Below are 14,950 nucleotides of genomic sequence, written 5' to 3' on the forward strand. Positions count from 1 at the left end.
TGAATCCATCTGGCCCTGGAGATTTTTTCCTAGGGAGTTCACTGATGGCTTGTTCAATTTCTTTTTCTGAGATGGGGTTGTTTAAGTATTCAACTTCCTCTTCTGTTAATCTGGGCAATTTGTATTTTTTAAAATATTCATCCATCTCGTTTAGATTATCGAATTTGTGGGCATAAAGTTGGGCAAAGTAGTTTCTAATTATTGTTTTAATTTCCTCCTCATTGGAGGTGAGTTCACCCCTTTCATTTTTAATATTAGTAATTTGGTTTTCTTCTTTCTTTTTTTAAATCAGATTGACCAAAGGTTTATCAATTTTATTAGTTTTTTCATAAAACCAACTATTGGTTTTATTTATTAATTCAATAGTTTTCTTAATTTCAATTTTATTAATCTCTCCTTTGGTTTTCAGTATTTCTAATTTGGTATTTACTTGGGGATTTTCAATTTGTTCTTTTTCTAGCTTTTTCAACTGCAAGCCCAAGTCATTGATCTCCTCTTTCTCTATTTTATTTATGTAAGCATTCAAAGATATAAAACTTCCCCTAATAACTGCTTTTGCAGTATCCCATAAGTTTTGGTATATTGTCTCACTATTGTCATTCTCTTGAATGAAATTGTTGATTGTTTCTATGATTTCTTCTTTAACCCAACCCTTCTTTAGAATTAGATTATTTAGTTTCCAATTGATTTTTGGTTTCTCTTTCCATGGCCTTTTATTACATGTAATTTTTAATGCATTATGATCTGAAAAGGATGCATTGATTATCTCTACCTTTCTGCACTGGATTGTGAGATTTTTATGTCCTAGTACATGGTCAATTTTTGTAAATGTTCCATGTACCGCTGAGAAAAAGGTATATTCCTTTCTATTCCCATTTAATTTTCTCCAAAGATCTATCATATCTACCTTATCCAGAGTTTTATTTACCTCCTTAACCTCTTTCTTGTTTATTTTAAGGTTGGATTTATCGAGTTCAGAGAGGGGGAGGTTGAGGTCCCCCACTAGTATAGTTTTGCTATCAATTTCTTCCTTCAACTCCCCCAACCTCTCCTCTAAGAATCTGGATGCTATACCACTTGGAGCATACATGTTTAGTAATGATATTGCTTCATTGTCTATGGTGCCTTTTAGTAGGATATAGTTTCCATCCTTATCCCTTTTGATTAGATCTATTTCTGCTTTTGCTTTGTCTGAGAATAGGATTGCTACTCCTGCCTTTCTTACATGAGCTGAAGCACAATATATTCTGCTCCATCCTTTGACCTTTATCCTATGTATATCCCCCCGTTTCAAATGTGTTTCTTGTAAGCAGCATATTGTTGGATTATGGCTTTTAATCCATTCTGCTATCCGTCTCTGTTTTATGGGAGAGTTCATTCCATTCACATTCACAGTTATGATTACAATCTGTGTATTTCCCTCCAACCTCTTTCCCACCATTTGTGCTTTTAGCTCTCCCGTCTCCCTACCCCTCCTCAATAGTATTCACTTTTCTCCCCCTCCTCCTGCAGCCTTCCCCTCCTTCTTTTAGCCCCCCTCCCTTTTACTCCCCTTTACTCTTATTGCTTCTTTCCTCTCTTTTAGCCACCCTCCCTTTTCTTCCCCCTTCCCCTCCTACTACCTATAGAGCTAGTTAGGATTATCTACTTAAGATTACTGTTCCCTCCTTTAAACAAATCAGATGAGAGTACCTCTCAGACAATGCTCATCTCCCTCCCGTCCTTCCCTCTACTATAGTTTTGTACTTCTTCCTGTGATATAATTTGCCATTTTCTGTTTCCCCCTTTTCACACCTCCTATTACATTCCCTTCTCATACTTAAATCATATTTTTTACATGACATCATTTACTTTATGCCCATTCCCTCTACATATATCCCTTTTATCATAATAGCTGCACAGTTCTCAAGATTAACAGGTATCATCTTCCCTTATAGGGAGGTAAACAGTTTGCCCTAATTGAGTAGCAAGTTTTTGTTTTTGTTTTTTCCCCACTGTTTACCTTTCTATGATTCTCTGGAGAGCTGCATTTGAAGATCAAATTGTCTATTGAGTTCTGGTGTTTTGGTCAGGAAGCTCTGGAATCCCTTATTTCGTTGAATGACTTTCTCCTTGCCTGAAATGTTATGCTGAACTTTGCTGGGTAGTTGATCCTTGGTTGAAGTCCCAACTCCTTTGCCTTACGGAATATTGCGTTCCAATTCTTTCGATCTTTCAATGTAGAAGCTGCAAGGTCCTGTGTGATCCTGACTGTATGTCCTTGATATTTGAATTGTTTCTTTCTGGCTGCTTGTAGTATTTTCTCCTTCACTTGATAGCTCTGGAATTTGGCAACGATATTTCTTGGGGTTTTGAGTTTGGGATCCCTTTCGGGAGGGGAACGGTGGATTCTTTCGATGACTATTTTGCCCTCTGGGTCTAGTACTTCTGGGCAGTTTTCCTTGATGATTTCCTGGAAGATATTGTCCAAACTCTTTTCTTCATCATGGGTTTCTGGCAGGCCAATAATTCTTAAATTTTCTCTCCTGGATCTATTTTCCAGGTCAGTTGTTTTTCCAATTAAATATTTTACATTTTCTTCTATCTTTTCATTCTTTAGATTTTGTTTGACTGATTCTTGTTGCCTCATTGAGTCATTAGTTTCTACTTGCCCAATTCTAATCTTCATCGTATTGTTTTCTTCAGTTAACTTTTGCATCTCCTTTTCCATCTGACCAATTTTTCCCTTTAAGGAGCTATTTTCTCCATTTAATTTTTGTACTTCTTTTTCCATTCGACCAATTTTCCCAGTTAGGTTTTGTGTTTCCTTTTCCATTTGATCAATTTTCCCAATTAGGTTTTGGGTTTCCTTTTCCATTTGATTAACTATTCCTTTTAGGGAATTATTCTCTCCAGTTCATTTTTGAACTTCCTTTTCCATTTGTTCAATTTTCCTTTTCAGAGTGATGTTCTCATCAGTGAATTCTTTTTTTATAATTTTAAAATCATTGGCCAGTTTTTCTTTTATTTCCTTCTTCAGCTGTTCCAGGTAATCTAGTTGAGCTTGCGAGAAATTCATAGTCCCTTCTGAGGTTTCAGATGGAAGTACAGTCTCAGCTCTGACCTCTTTGGTGTTTGTGTTTTGGTTCTTATCCCCATAGAAAGATTCTATGTTTTTTTCACTTTTCGTCTGCTTTTTCCGATTCATGATGTTGGCTGAGTGTTGTAGCTTCTGGTTCTTTCAGTCAGAAGGTACAGATCTTTGTGTTGAGCTGATGTGTGTCGAGGCTAAAAGCAGGTTTTTGTTTTTTGTTTCCCAGATCAACCCTGGGGTTAGCTTGTTAGGTGTGTGGGAGGGGTGGTCTGGTCTCAGGAGATCTCCTCAGCTGACCTGAGGCAAAGGCAAGGTCAGGGGATGGTGATCCCAGCTTCCCTATTGTCTTCCCTTTTCCCCTGAAGGGCTGGGGCATGCCTAGATGCTAATGCGTGTTCCCGCCCCTCCTGGGGCTCGTCTCCCGGCGCTGAGGCTTGCCTGGGTCTCAGTGCGAATTTTCTCTGCCCTGGGTCGTCTGTCCTTCCAGATCGCCTCCGCCACAGTAGGAAGAATCCCCCTTTGCTATTTTTCTAGCCTCTGGTGTTATAAGACTATTTGCCCCCTTCTGCTGTTCCCGCTGATCCAGGATTTATCTGGGGAAATATTTTATGGTTCTTTCACGTTCATCAGGGGGGAGGAGAGAGCATTTACTGATCACTTCGCCATCCTGGCTCCCGGAAGTTCAAGTAGGTGACTTACCGAAGTTTAGTCTTCAGGCTGAAGGTTTCAAGGGCTGCTGCGCTGATATCTGGCGCTCAGCGGCTCTCACCGGCTCGGTTTGGCTTGTCTCCTGCTCCGCTGGTTTCGCCCGCCACTCTCGGGCTTCTCAGGTCCCTTCCGCCCTGCTGCGCTAACCGCGCTGCGCTGTGCACTGGGGGCTTACCCCCATGGAAAAGATCCTTCCCGTGGACCTTCCAGTCTAACCTGGGCTCTGAATCTGTCAAAGTCCGTCACCCACTGGATTCCACACCTCCAAAGTTTGGTCAGATTCTCCTTTCAGAGATATCCAGAGGAATTTGTCCAGGAGCTTAGGTGAGTCGTTGCTTTCACTCCGCCATCTTGGCTCTGCCCCCACAAGTACTTCTTAAATTGGAAAAATAGGCACATATCGGTCTTTTCTTTCAGATAAAAGAGACTTTTTTTTAAAAAACAGAGAGAGCACTAAAGTAAGAACTTTCAACAATACTTAAAGAATTTTGGACTTTATATTCTTAGACTTCTTCCAGGTCTCTGGGCAACAAGGTGGCAGAATGAATAGACCCCTGGATATAAGATAGGAAAACCAGAGTTCAAACCATACTTGTGATAGTTACTAGCTGAAGGTCCCTAGGCTAAGCCTTCTCCCAGCTTCAGTTTCTGTAAAATAGAGTGCTGTTGCGAGGATATAATAACTTTGCAAATCTTAGAGTTCTATGTAAATGTTAATTACTATTTTAACAGAACAAAATGTTGCTTTGTTTTTTTAAAGAGGCAAAGAAAATGAAAACATGAAAGATAAAATTTGTTTCCTTTTTCCTGAAAGTATTCTTAAATTTACACTCCTCCTACCACATGCAGTAATCAAAGTTTCTCATCAGTGATCTCACTTAATTCATGACCCTAGCCATGAAATACTGCCAGTCTTCTCTTCTCATACTCAATTACATTTGTTTTAAAACAATACAGCTTTAGTTTAATATTCTTTACCTGTTTCATAATTTCTTATCCTAAAAAGAGGGTAGTCTTCTAGTTTCTTTCAAGACTGTTTTAACTTGAGGTGGTTTTGGTTTTTTGGTCTGGACTACAACCTAATTTTAAACTCCCTAAAGACATAAATACTAAAGTCCTAGTTTAAGCAATACCTACTTAAAGCACTAATATTTAAAATTATCTATTACTTTACAATGAAAAAGTATGTTGAATATATATTGAAATCTCTAAAGTTAAATAAGCATACTGACATGTTTCTCAGTGTGTATATATATGTATATATACACACATGCATAGGATAAACAGAAATATATGTATGCTGTATGTGTGTGTTTAGATATCCAGATATCTAGATATTTGTATGCAGAGATTTAGATGATAAGTCAGAAATCCGAGTTTAAAATGATGAGTGAATAATATACAAAGATTTGCTTCTATGGTTTTGCACTCCCAGTTCTTTTTAATTCTTAATTCATTCTCAATGAAACTAAATAATATAATCATTAAATATTGTTTCTTTTCTAAATTTGATTTTGGCAAATGGAGATCAAAACTTGATTCTGCATTTTGATAACAGCTAATTAAAGGGTAACTAATCAGTATGTTACAAAAAAAATTTAAAAATAGAAAATTTCATTGAACTTACCAAAAAGAAAGTTAATGACATTAAAAATAAAGGTCAGAGTAGGAAGAACAAAGAAACTGAAGAATCTCTATTTTATAAATTACTGATGACTAGGTTAATTTAGGCACTACACTGAAGAGCTAAAGGCTAGATATCATTAAAATTTCCTGCATGTCACTAACAATGAAATTTATTCTAAGTTCTGAATTCATCTATAGGAAACAAATGGTCTTACCTTGATTTTTTTATAGGTTGAGCATTTAAAATCAGAATCACAGAAGTTAAGTTAGAAGGTACCTTGGAGTCCAATCTATTTAGGAGTAAAAATTCAATCTATAACATACCTTACAAATAATCTTTGCTTGAAAACCCTCCAGTGAGGAGAAATTTTATATACCTCCTATAATGGTCTATTCCACATTTGGGTAAAAATTTTTAGGAATTTTATTTTTTTTAACACGATGCTTGAATAAACCTCTTCTACTCATTGCTCAGTCAACTTGTAAAATGTTTGTGGATCAAGACTATTACAAACATACTTGCATATGACATTTTGGTTTTGATTTTTAAGTAATGTTTATCACAATTTGTATGTATCTGAAGGGCTTAGAGTTTTCAATATAAAAACTACCACTAGTTTTACTACAAATAATGAATGAATATCAGGAGAAACAAGTCTCATTTTAAAATCTTTTCTAAAAATATTCTTCTAAAACACAAGTCTTAAAAAATAAATGCATTCAACCAGACCTGAGTTCAAGTTCTTCCTCTGACATAGTATAGTATTAGTGTGGATGTGTGACAATGAGCAATTCATTTAGACTCTCAGGTGTCTAAGTAGCTCCTTTAAGACTCTAAAAGTTGCAATGAAGATACCGGCTTGCCTTGGAAAGGGAGTTTCCTCACTGAGAAGTTTCCTATGCCAATAAATTCATCAGTCCAGAACTTAAACCTCCTTCCCCCTGCAACAAATGCAAACATATATGTGCCAAATTTCATTAATTTAGAATGAAAAAAAGCCTGCACTGAAGACAGAGATCCCTTGAAAAGTTATGATTCTCCTTATGACACCCTGACTTGCTACATTAGTTGAGTTTAAAAAAAATGAAGGAAGAATACTAAATTAATAACTAAGATTAAGACCACCATAATGTAATAGTCTTGCAAACTTTCTTGAATACGCCCTTTGAAACAGTAAACTTTTGAATTTGCAGTATGACTCAATGTGAGTACCTTATTGTGACCCTATGAAAATTACTATTTCCACAAACATCTAATGTTATGAAAAGAGTAATACTTTGTTTCCATGAGGAATACTGTAAAGAAAAAGAACAAGTAAAACGTATTCATTGTGTGTCATAAGAGTTTCTATAAAAAGGTATATCTGATGGAAAACTTCAGTGCTTTTCCACAAAAAAAAAAGGGAGGGGGCTGAAATTCCTCTTTCATGGTTAAGCAGCAAGGACATTTTCCTACAAAGACAACACATAGCTAATCATGAAACTAATACTATATTTGAATTCAGAAGAGTAAATCTTAAAATTTGAGAGGTATCACATTTTGATTCTTCTACAGATGACTATCTCAGCAATGCAATAACCAAATTTTAGAACCTAACACCTTGAAAAAGTGACTTGTCCAGGGTCACATAGCTATGACAATTTTTAATGCTGTACTATGCTGACATCAAAATTTAACAACAATCCAAGGGCTTTAAACTTAGCTTTGACATGATGTCCTTGACAAACTGGGATTCAGATAGTCTGTTCAATGAAGATCCCTACTAAAAATTGGTCACTTTCTTAGAATACACTGAAATTGAAAGAAAGGCACACTGTACTACACACATAAACACACCTACAAAAGCAAAATATCTTGAACATCCTTTACTCCACACTTACTTCCCTCCTTCCCTTCATGTTTTGTAATACTACTACAACATAACGTATATTTATTATGGTCTTTCTATTTTGGAATACAATTTAGAGTTGAAAAGAAACTGACTCTCCATAAACTGCAATTATTATTTAACTTGCAAAACCTTTAAAGATACTAAAACTTATCCTTGCTATAAAGGGAGAAAAAGGAAGATTGACTCTTAATGAAAGATCACAAAGTACTTGTAGTTACTTGTTTAAAAATAAGGATCAAATTTTAATCCCTATGTTTCAGGCCACAATACTTAAGGATCAAAACATCCCAAATGCTTCAAGGAATATGTTCATTGAAAGTCAAAAACTTGGCAAGTTTCAACAATGTCCAGTACAATCAGGAAAAATAATTAAATTTTATGAGATTGCCAATAATAGTAATGCTACAGCTTTGAAAAACTTAAGAAAGCATGCTCTGGGATATTACTATGCTAATGTAAAATCGTTTTCACCACCTTGTGACCTTGGGGAAGTCACAGCTTTCCTGAACTTCAGTTTTCTCATGAGTAAAATTAGAAGGTTGGATTGCATGACCTCTGAGGTTCCTACCACCTCTACATCTACGATCTGATGACATACTTAGACTACTAGCAACAGCTAGCATTTATCTAGCACTTTAAGGTCAAAAAATGCTTCACAAATATTATCTTATTTTATCCTTATAACAACCCTGGGAAGGAAACATTATCATTATCTATATTTTACAAATGAGGAAACTAAGGCAGACAAAGGTGAGGTCATTTGCCCAAGTTCACATAGCTAGTGAGTATGTGAAGGTGAATTTGAACTCAGGTCTCCCTTATTCCAAGTTCAGAACTCTATCATCTACGTGTGACACCTAGCTGCCAATAACTGCCAACAACGAAGATCAGAAGGCCAACTCTAAGTGGTGCCTAGATAGACCAAAGGAAGTATAAGGCAGACATTCATCAGAAATTTATACATGTAATACACATGGATAAAGGTTAATGATATGAAATGATTTATACAACCAATCCTGTAAATCATATTGCATATACTGGACCAGAATTTCCATGAACTGAGTCTATTGTTTAAAATAGGTGAAGCAGAATACAAAAAAACCAAAACACAAGAGAAATTTACTATTGATCAGCTATTTAAAAGTAAGTTTATAGTAGCTAAGTTTTCTATTACAACGTGACAGTTCCACTGACTCTCAATATCAAAGATACTTTAAATAGAAAAAGTACTGCCGAATTCCTTTTATCACACTAACCATTATGAAGGTTAAAAAAAACCAAACGAGACCAGTCCTATTTGACAATGATCCCTCCCGAACGTTGTCTTTAAACATAAATAAAAACGCCCCTAAACACGATCAAACATTTCATTTTTAAGTTATCCTTTCTCAATTCCATGCAAGGTAATGAGCTAATGATATTAGGAAATGATATTTTAAAAATTATATATATGTATGTATATATATTACACACATATATCTAAACACACATACATTATACTTCTGAAAATATTACCCAAGTTTTAAGATGAGTTTGCACTGATGAAAGCACCTAATTCTAAACACATATAATCATACCCATCTCACAACTTCTACCTGAAATTGGCATTTAGGGAATAGAGGCAGTTTTGGAATATGAATCAATAATCCATAATGAAATTTATCCACACTGTAACTTATTATGATGTACATGTTATACTATGAGAACATGCTAGCTACCACTCAAAAAACAAACAAGGAACACATTATAGCCCAGAAAATAAAGGATGGATGGGCAAGAAACACTTCCAAACATTTAGTAGGTTGTATCTGAATACATGTGAAACAAACTAAATGGAAATATTGATCAACTCTAAAACTGACTTATAGAAGTAATGTATTTTTCCACAATGGGAAAACAAAATATATTTGTATAAGCAAATTAGGAAAAAATCCCCCTTTTCATAAAATACATGAAAGAACTATATAATAACAAAGATACATATTATATATTCAGTTAAGAGGCCATTTATCATGACCACATAATAAAAATCCAGTATTGAAGCAAAGTCCAATGCAACTATCCCATGAAGAATTCAGAACCACCCTTTATAGGCATATTTTAAACCTCTTCCTTGTTTTTCTAAATATATACACACTGCTATCTGGAGCAGGGAAAAGCCAAGAGATATTCTTACTGTAAATAAGGCACGTCTTATGAAACTGAGAAGTTATAAATACACCAATTCAAAACTGCCCTGACACATTTCATTTCCAATATAAGTAAAACAAGTTGCCTATTTGGTAACTTCAGATATGTCAAGTCTGTAAAAGTCTCTTAACAATTACAAAAGTGGTTAGTTTTTAATATGAAAAACCACAATGCCACTCCCCCCCCATAAAACTTGTGGGTAATAGATCCTTAGATTCAATTTTGCTTTTCAAAGAAAAAAATCCCTAATTTTTTGAATTAAAAGTAACATATATACATGTATATTTATATACTACTCTATATAGAGGATATTTAAACACTACTCTAATTAACTTAGAGAAACCATCAAATTGACAAGGAAGGAATCCTGGCACTGGACAATTAAAAGTAAATGTAGTGAGTTGATAAGTATAAAATAAACAACACTTACTGAACAAAAACACAAAATCGAAAACAGGAACTACTGCAAAATGAAAGCAGTACTCTTTGTTCAAAATTTTTGAAGTAATTTTCAAAGAGTTGCTTAGGGATTTTTTTTTTTTTGCTCCTCATTCAAAAGTAAGCAGCAACCTACTAAACAGAATCCAGGCACATCAAATGACAAACTTTGAAACAAAATTAAAACCACAGGTCAGAACATATATAAATTTAACAGCTGAAAGGACAATGCAAAGGTAAACTTGAAGATTTTAGAAGCAAATTTTGAAATCGAGATGCAATTTTAAAAAATAATAGACAACAACTCACCTTGACACATTTTCTGGAATGTATTCTAGAACTGGATACCCATCGTTTCTTCTGGATGATAAGTCACTGTGTGATTTCCAGGACTCAACTAATGTATTGACTGGAGGAAATGAGCTCAAATGTGAAAAGGACTGATCTCTTCCAATAGGTCTGGATAGAGATATTGTGCCTTGAGCTCCAATCCTGTAGTGAAAAGACTGTCCACCTGAATTTACACCAACAATGGCAGAGGAAGGCAGGCTGTTTTCTTGGTAATAGCTACCATCATCAAGCTCTTGTTTAATTCCCATAGGCAGGCCCGGATTTGGAAATCCACTGCCTTCACAACTGCCATCAAATGATGAAACAGGTGGTCCTAAAATTCCAGATAGAGAATAATAGTCTTTATCATCCATGAAGGAAAAATAGGAACCATCCATAAATGGAAATGGATTTACTGTTTGATTCCCTTTAAAAGAAGTACCTGAGCATGAATGCTTGGCTGACTCTTGTTTTACTGGTACTGAGAATTGGGAATCAGAATTGACTTTGCTATTTGCTCCAAGACATGAGCTACTGAAAGCTCCATCTGGTTCAGATTTTATATACTGTACGATGTTTAGTTGACTAGCCACACCATTATTAGAGATGGAATTTTCTATTTCCTCTGTTTTAGGAAATGTCACTTCTTGAGCACCTCTCTCATTTGTTTCTGGGCTAGGAACAACATCCTGGGTTGTACTGGATCCAACCGATGTGGCAGAAGCAGCAAAGCTGAAGGCATTGTTTCCTGGGCTGCAGATAGACGATCCCACAGTGCTAGCAGCTGGACTAGAAAGAGTAGACCTGTTATTTGTATTGGAAGGGCTGGAAACAGAGCACCTTGAGTTGTTGATATTTGCAGGACTGGACACAGAGGATCGCATGGTGACATTACTAGGGCTAGAGACAGGAGATTTCACACTACAATGACTAGGAGGGCTTGAAATTGGGGATTTCATGCTACTTATTGGACTAGACAGAGGAGAACCTACATTGCTAGCATGTGCAGGGCTATGCGACACAGAGCTTCGATTTTCAACATTCGGGGAACATGGCAAAGGAGTTCCCTGGGTAATCGGACTGTGCACTGTGAAACTGCCAAAGCTGGCTGTAGTTGATGACACTGAGTTGATCCCAGCAGGACTGCAAACTGAAGAAGTCATGTTCAGAGGGCTGCAAACAGAAGGACTTTTCTCATGACACAGGATGGGGCTTTTAACAATAGAGCGCATGATATTACCATTCACAGAATTTCCAGAGTCAGATATAAATGATCTCAAGGACCTGTTCACACTGTTTAAAGTAGAAGGGCGATGGCCATTTTCTTTGTAAAATTTTACCAGCTGTTCGACATTTTGATAAATTTTTGCTGGACTTATGCTTCTTCCTTGCTGATTCTGCGGATCATAGGCAAAATCAGCATCTCTTATTGAGTCCATGTATAAACCCATAGATTCAGCTACAGTTGCTGACAGTTCCTTAGATTCCAACTCTGTTTTAATATCAGATGTTAAAATCCCAGACTGATTACTGTCTTGCTGAAGGCAAGGGAGTAGTTCATGTTTTTCTTTGCTGTTTCCTTGAGTACTGTTGTTTGGAATAGCACCGGAAACACAGCTCACATTTATAATCTCCATATAGCTATTCTGATCACTCTGTTCTCCAGACCCCAAAGAAGAATGTTCCGCAGACTGAGAAACTGGACCCCAGCGTCGTTCCATATCTAGGCCTTCAGGAAAACTGTGGTAGCCTTTGGTCTCCATAACTAGCAAATAAATTTGTTAAATAAAAGAAGTTAATGCAAGTAACATGAATTCTAAATGAAATATATTATAAAATTCCATATATAAAGCAAAAGATATGCATCATACCATTTTAGGAATATGCAGTAATTTTGAAGAGGTTAAGAAACACAGATTTTCTAGCCTATTAAACTTTGTATTTTAACTGTTCTCCAAATTAAAAGAAAATTACAGATTAACTCTATAGATGCTAACAAATAATGCTGATTATTCTAAAATATGACATACTGGAAGTATACATCACAATATTAAAAATTAGAATTTTAGGTGTCTTTTAAAATGTAACTTCATACATACATAGGAAATAAGGGCCTTTTTGAGTGGCAATTTCATAATGCACAGTTAAATGCCAATATTGACAATTATTATACAACCTCTTGTAACCTGATTAATTAGAATGAGACATAACACAAAACGCATTAAAAAATCCATATCGTCTGCTAAGACATTTCGTGACCCTGCTCCCAGGTATTTTTATACAATAACATATTTGGATGTGATGCCATCACAAAAGGACCACACAAATCCCTTTCTTGAGAGAGCTTCAAATAGGTATGGAAAGACAAATTGCTCAAGATGGTATATTTATAAATTGTGACAGTTCCTATATAGGAGAGAATTTGTGGAAACCATGAAAATTAACAGAGATAAAGCAAACAATTTTGAAAGAGAGTAGGAGGGGGAGAGTTGTACTATATTTATTTGTGTTAAGTATCTAAAGAAATGATTTGAAGAAACTCATTTGATGCTTATGTTTTACACCTAAGAAAAGCTATACGACTTAAGGAACTGCTCCCCTACTGTTCTTAATATTACATTTATTGGTACAACATTTACTGAGAGGGAGATAATACTACTGCATTTATATATTGCTTTGCAGTTTATAAAATGTGTAACCTGAATCATCTCATTTCATACAACAATTCTGAGATAAGAAGCGTAAACATTAGTATCCTTATTTTATAAATAAGGAAATTGAGTCTCAAATAGGTTAAATAACTTGTCTAAGGAAACACTGCTAATAAGTGGTTAACCCTGTAATTGAACTCAGAGGTCAGATTCTTAGTTCAGGGCTCAATTTGTTTCATTACATCAGAGTTCTATGTTGAAACACTGTTTTGGAGACCCTTTCCCCACAAAAAATATAGAGTGTCATTTCACAGGTTTCCTAAATATAAACCAGAGAGTTGACATAAAATGGCTTAGAAAAAAAATCTCTTAATAGTACTCCTAATCTCTTGGCATGAAAGCACTGGCACAGCAATGGGATTTAATGACTTTAAAAGTTTTTTTTAAGCTGAAATAATTGAAGGACAACTAATTTACTGACATTAACATTCATACTTACACACTGTAATAGCACAAGGGACACTATTAGTTTTTTTAATAGAGATATTCTATGAATCAGAGTAAAAGGAAGAAAATTTTTAAATGAAGTAGATCTTGTTAACTATTCAAAATTTAATAACTTCAAACAAAATGCTGAAGGTAATATGACCAAAAAACAGAAAGCTGAATAAATGTGCTGATAATTCACTACAAAAATGTGACAAGGATAGGGATAAGGACTAGAGGGCTTTAGCTGAAAAGAGCTGGCTGGGAAAACAGAAGGCCTTGGAATATCTTCACTGAATATTATTCAGATTAAGCTAAATAGCCAATGAATAGTTGCTGTATTTGTAGAAAGTCTAAGGATATAGTAATTTTTTCTCAAATACTAAACTAGAAATAATATACTTATGACAAATGTTTCACATTCCAACAGATCAAAAAACAGCAGCCCATCATCACACTATCAACAGTTATATATCATGTTATCCAGCTTTCCCACAAACAAGTTCATCATTAAGAGAGTCATCCACCCTTTGCATGAATACTTCAGGTGACAAGGTAGAGTCACCCACCTCAAGTTCCCTTACCCAATCACAGGGAGGCTCCAATTGCTGGTTTACTGTTTTATTTTGCTTATTAAATTCTTTCTTATGGTGTGCCAAAATCTGACTCTGTATAAACTTTCACCAGTTTGTTCTACCTTGGTCTTCTAAAGCAGCACAGAATAAACCTGTTCCTGCTATGCATTTACGTTATCCTTTAAATACATGAATACTCCCCTGGAGTCTTCTCTAGATTCTATACCAAGGTTCTTTAATTTTTCTACACTTTGCATTTATCTCAGTTAATTTAGGCCTAGTCTTGCAGCTTGTGAAGATCATTTTAAATCTTTTTAAATCATTTGTGATGGTATATCTTTCCCAGCTTTGTGTTATCTTTAAATTTTAAAGAATTCTTATTTTTATGTCTTTAATGAAGCCTCTCAAATTCACGTGTGTGTGAGAAAAAGAGAGAGAGAGAGAGAGAGACAGAGAAAGACAGAGACAGAGAGAAAGAGCAAGAGAGAGAGAGAGAGAGAGAGAGAGAGAGAGAGAGAGAGAGAGAGAGAGAGAGAGCGCGCGCACCTTTTGACACTCCACTAAAGATTTCTATCCAAGTTCTCAGCAACTCTTAATAAACACTATATTGGAAAATTTACTTAAGTATCTGTGAAAATCACCTTTAAACATCACACACACCAATCTGAGGTTATCCTGGGAGGGTTTCAAAAGTTGTAGCATATGTCATAGGTAAAGCAATCTCCTAATATGCAAAACTAATATCCCTACCAAAAGAGGCAACGAGATTTATTTGGTAATAAGTCTAACCAAACCATACCATAGAGAGCATTATTCTGATAATGATCTCTTAAGTCTATTAAAATGTCAATAAAAATATAAGGTTAATTGAAGATTATTTTCAGGTGTCCATGACTATTTCAGGGTAATTCTAGCCTAATGAATCAAGTTAGTAGTTTATTTCCAAAACTACTCAAGGGACCCCAGACTATACACTCAGAG

The 14,950-nt window shown here is 35.4% G+C and overlaps 1 protein-coding gene across 9 annotated transcripts in view; it reads right to left on the reverse strand.

Annotated features, from left to right (window-relative positions):
• Positions 1-14,950, reverse strand: part of NR3C2 (nuclear receptor subfamily 3 group C member 2) — a 399,524-nt gene that overhangs the window by 380,660 nt on the left and 3,914 nt on the right. For all 9 annotated transcript variants that reach the window (XM_072621209.1, XM_072621211.1, XM_072621206.1 and 6 more), the window contains exon 2: positions 10,237-12,022. In XM_072621209.1, the coding sequence (XP_072477310.1) occupies positions 10,237-12,020 (1,784 nt within the window). In that variant the 5' untranslated portion in view covers positions 12,021-12,022. The remainder of the gene's footprint in view (positions 1-10,236; positions 12,023-14,950) is intronic.

This window comes from Notamacropus eugenii, chromosome 6, assembly GCF_028372415.1.
Source record: "Notamacropus eugenii isolate mMacEug1 chromosome 6, mMacEug1.pri_v2, whole genome shotgun sequence".
Lineage (NCBI taxonomy): Eukaryota > Metazoa > Chordata > Mammalia > Diprotodontia > Macropodidae > Notamacropus > Notamacropus eugenii.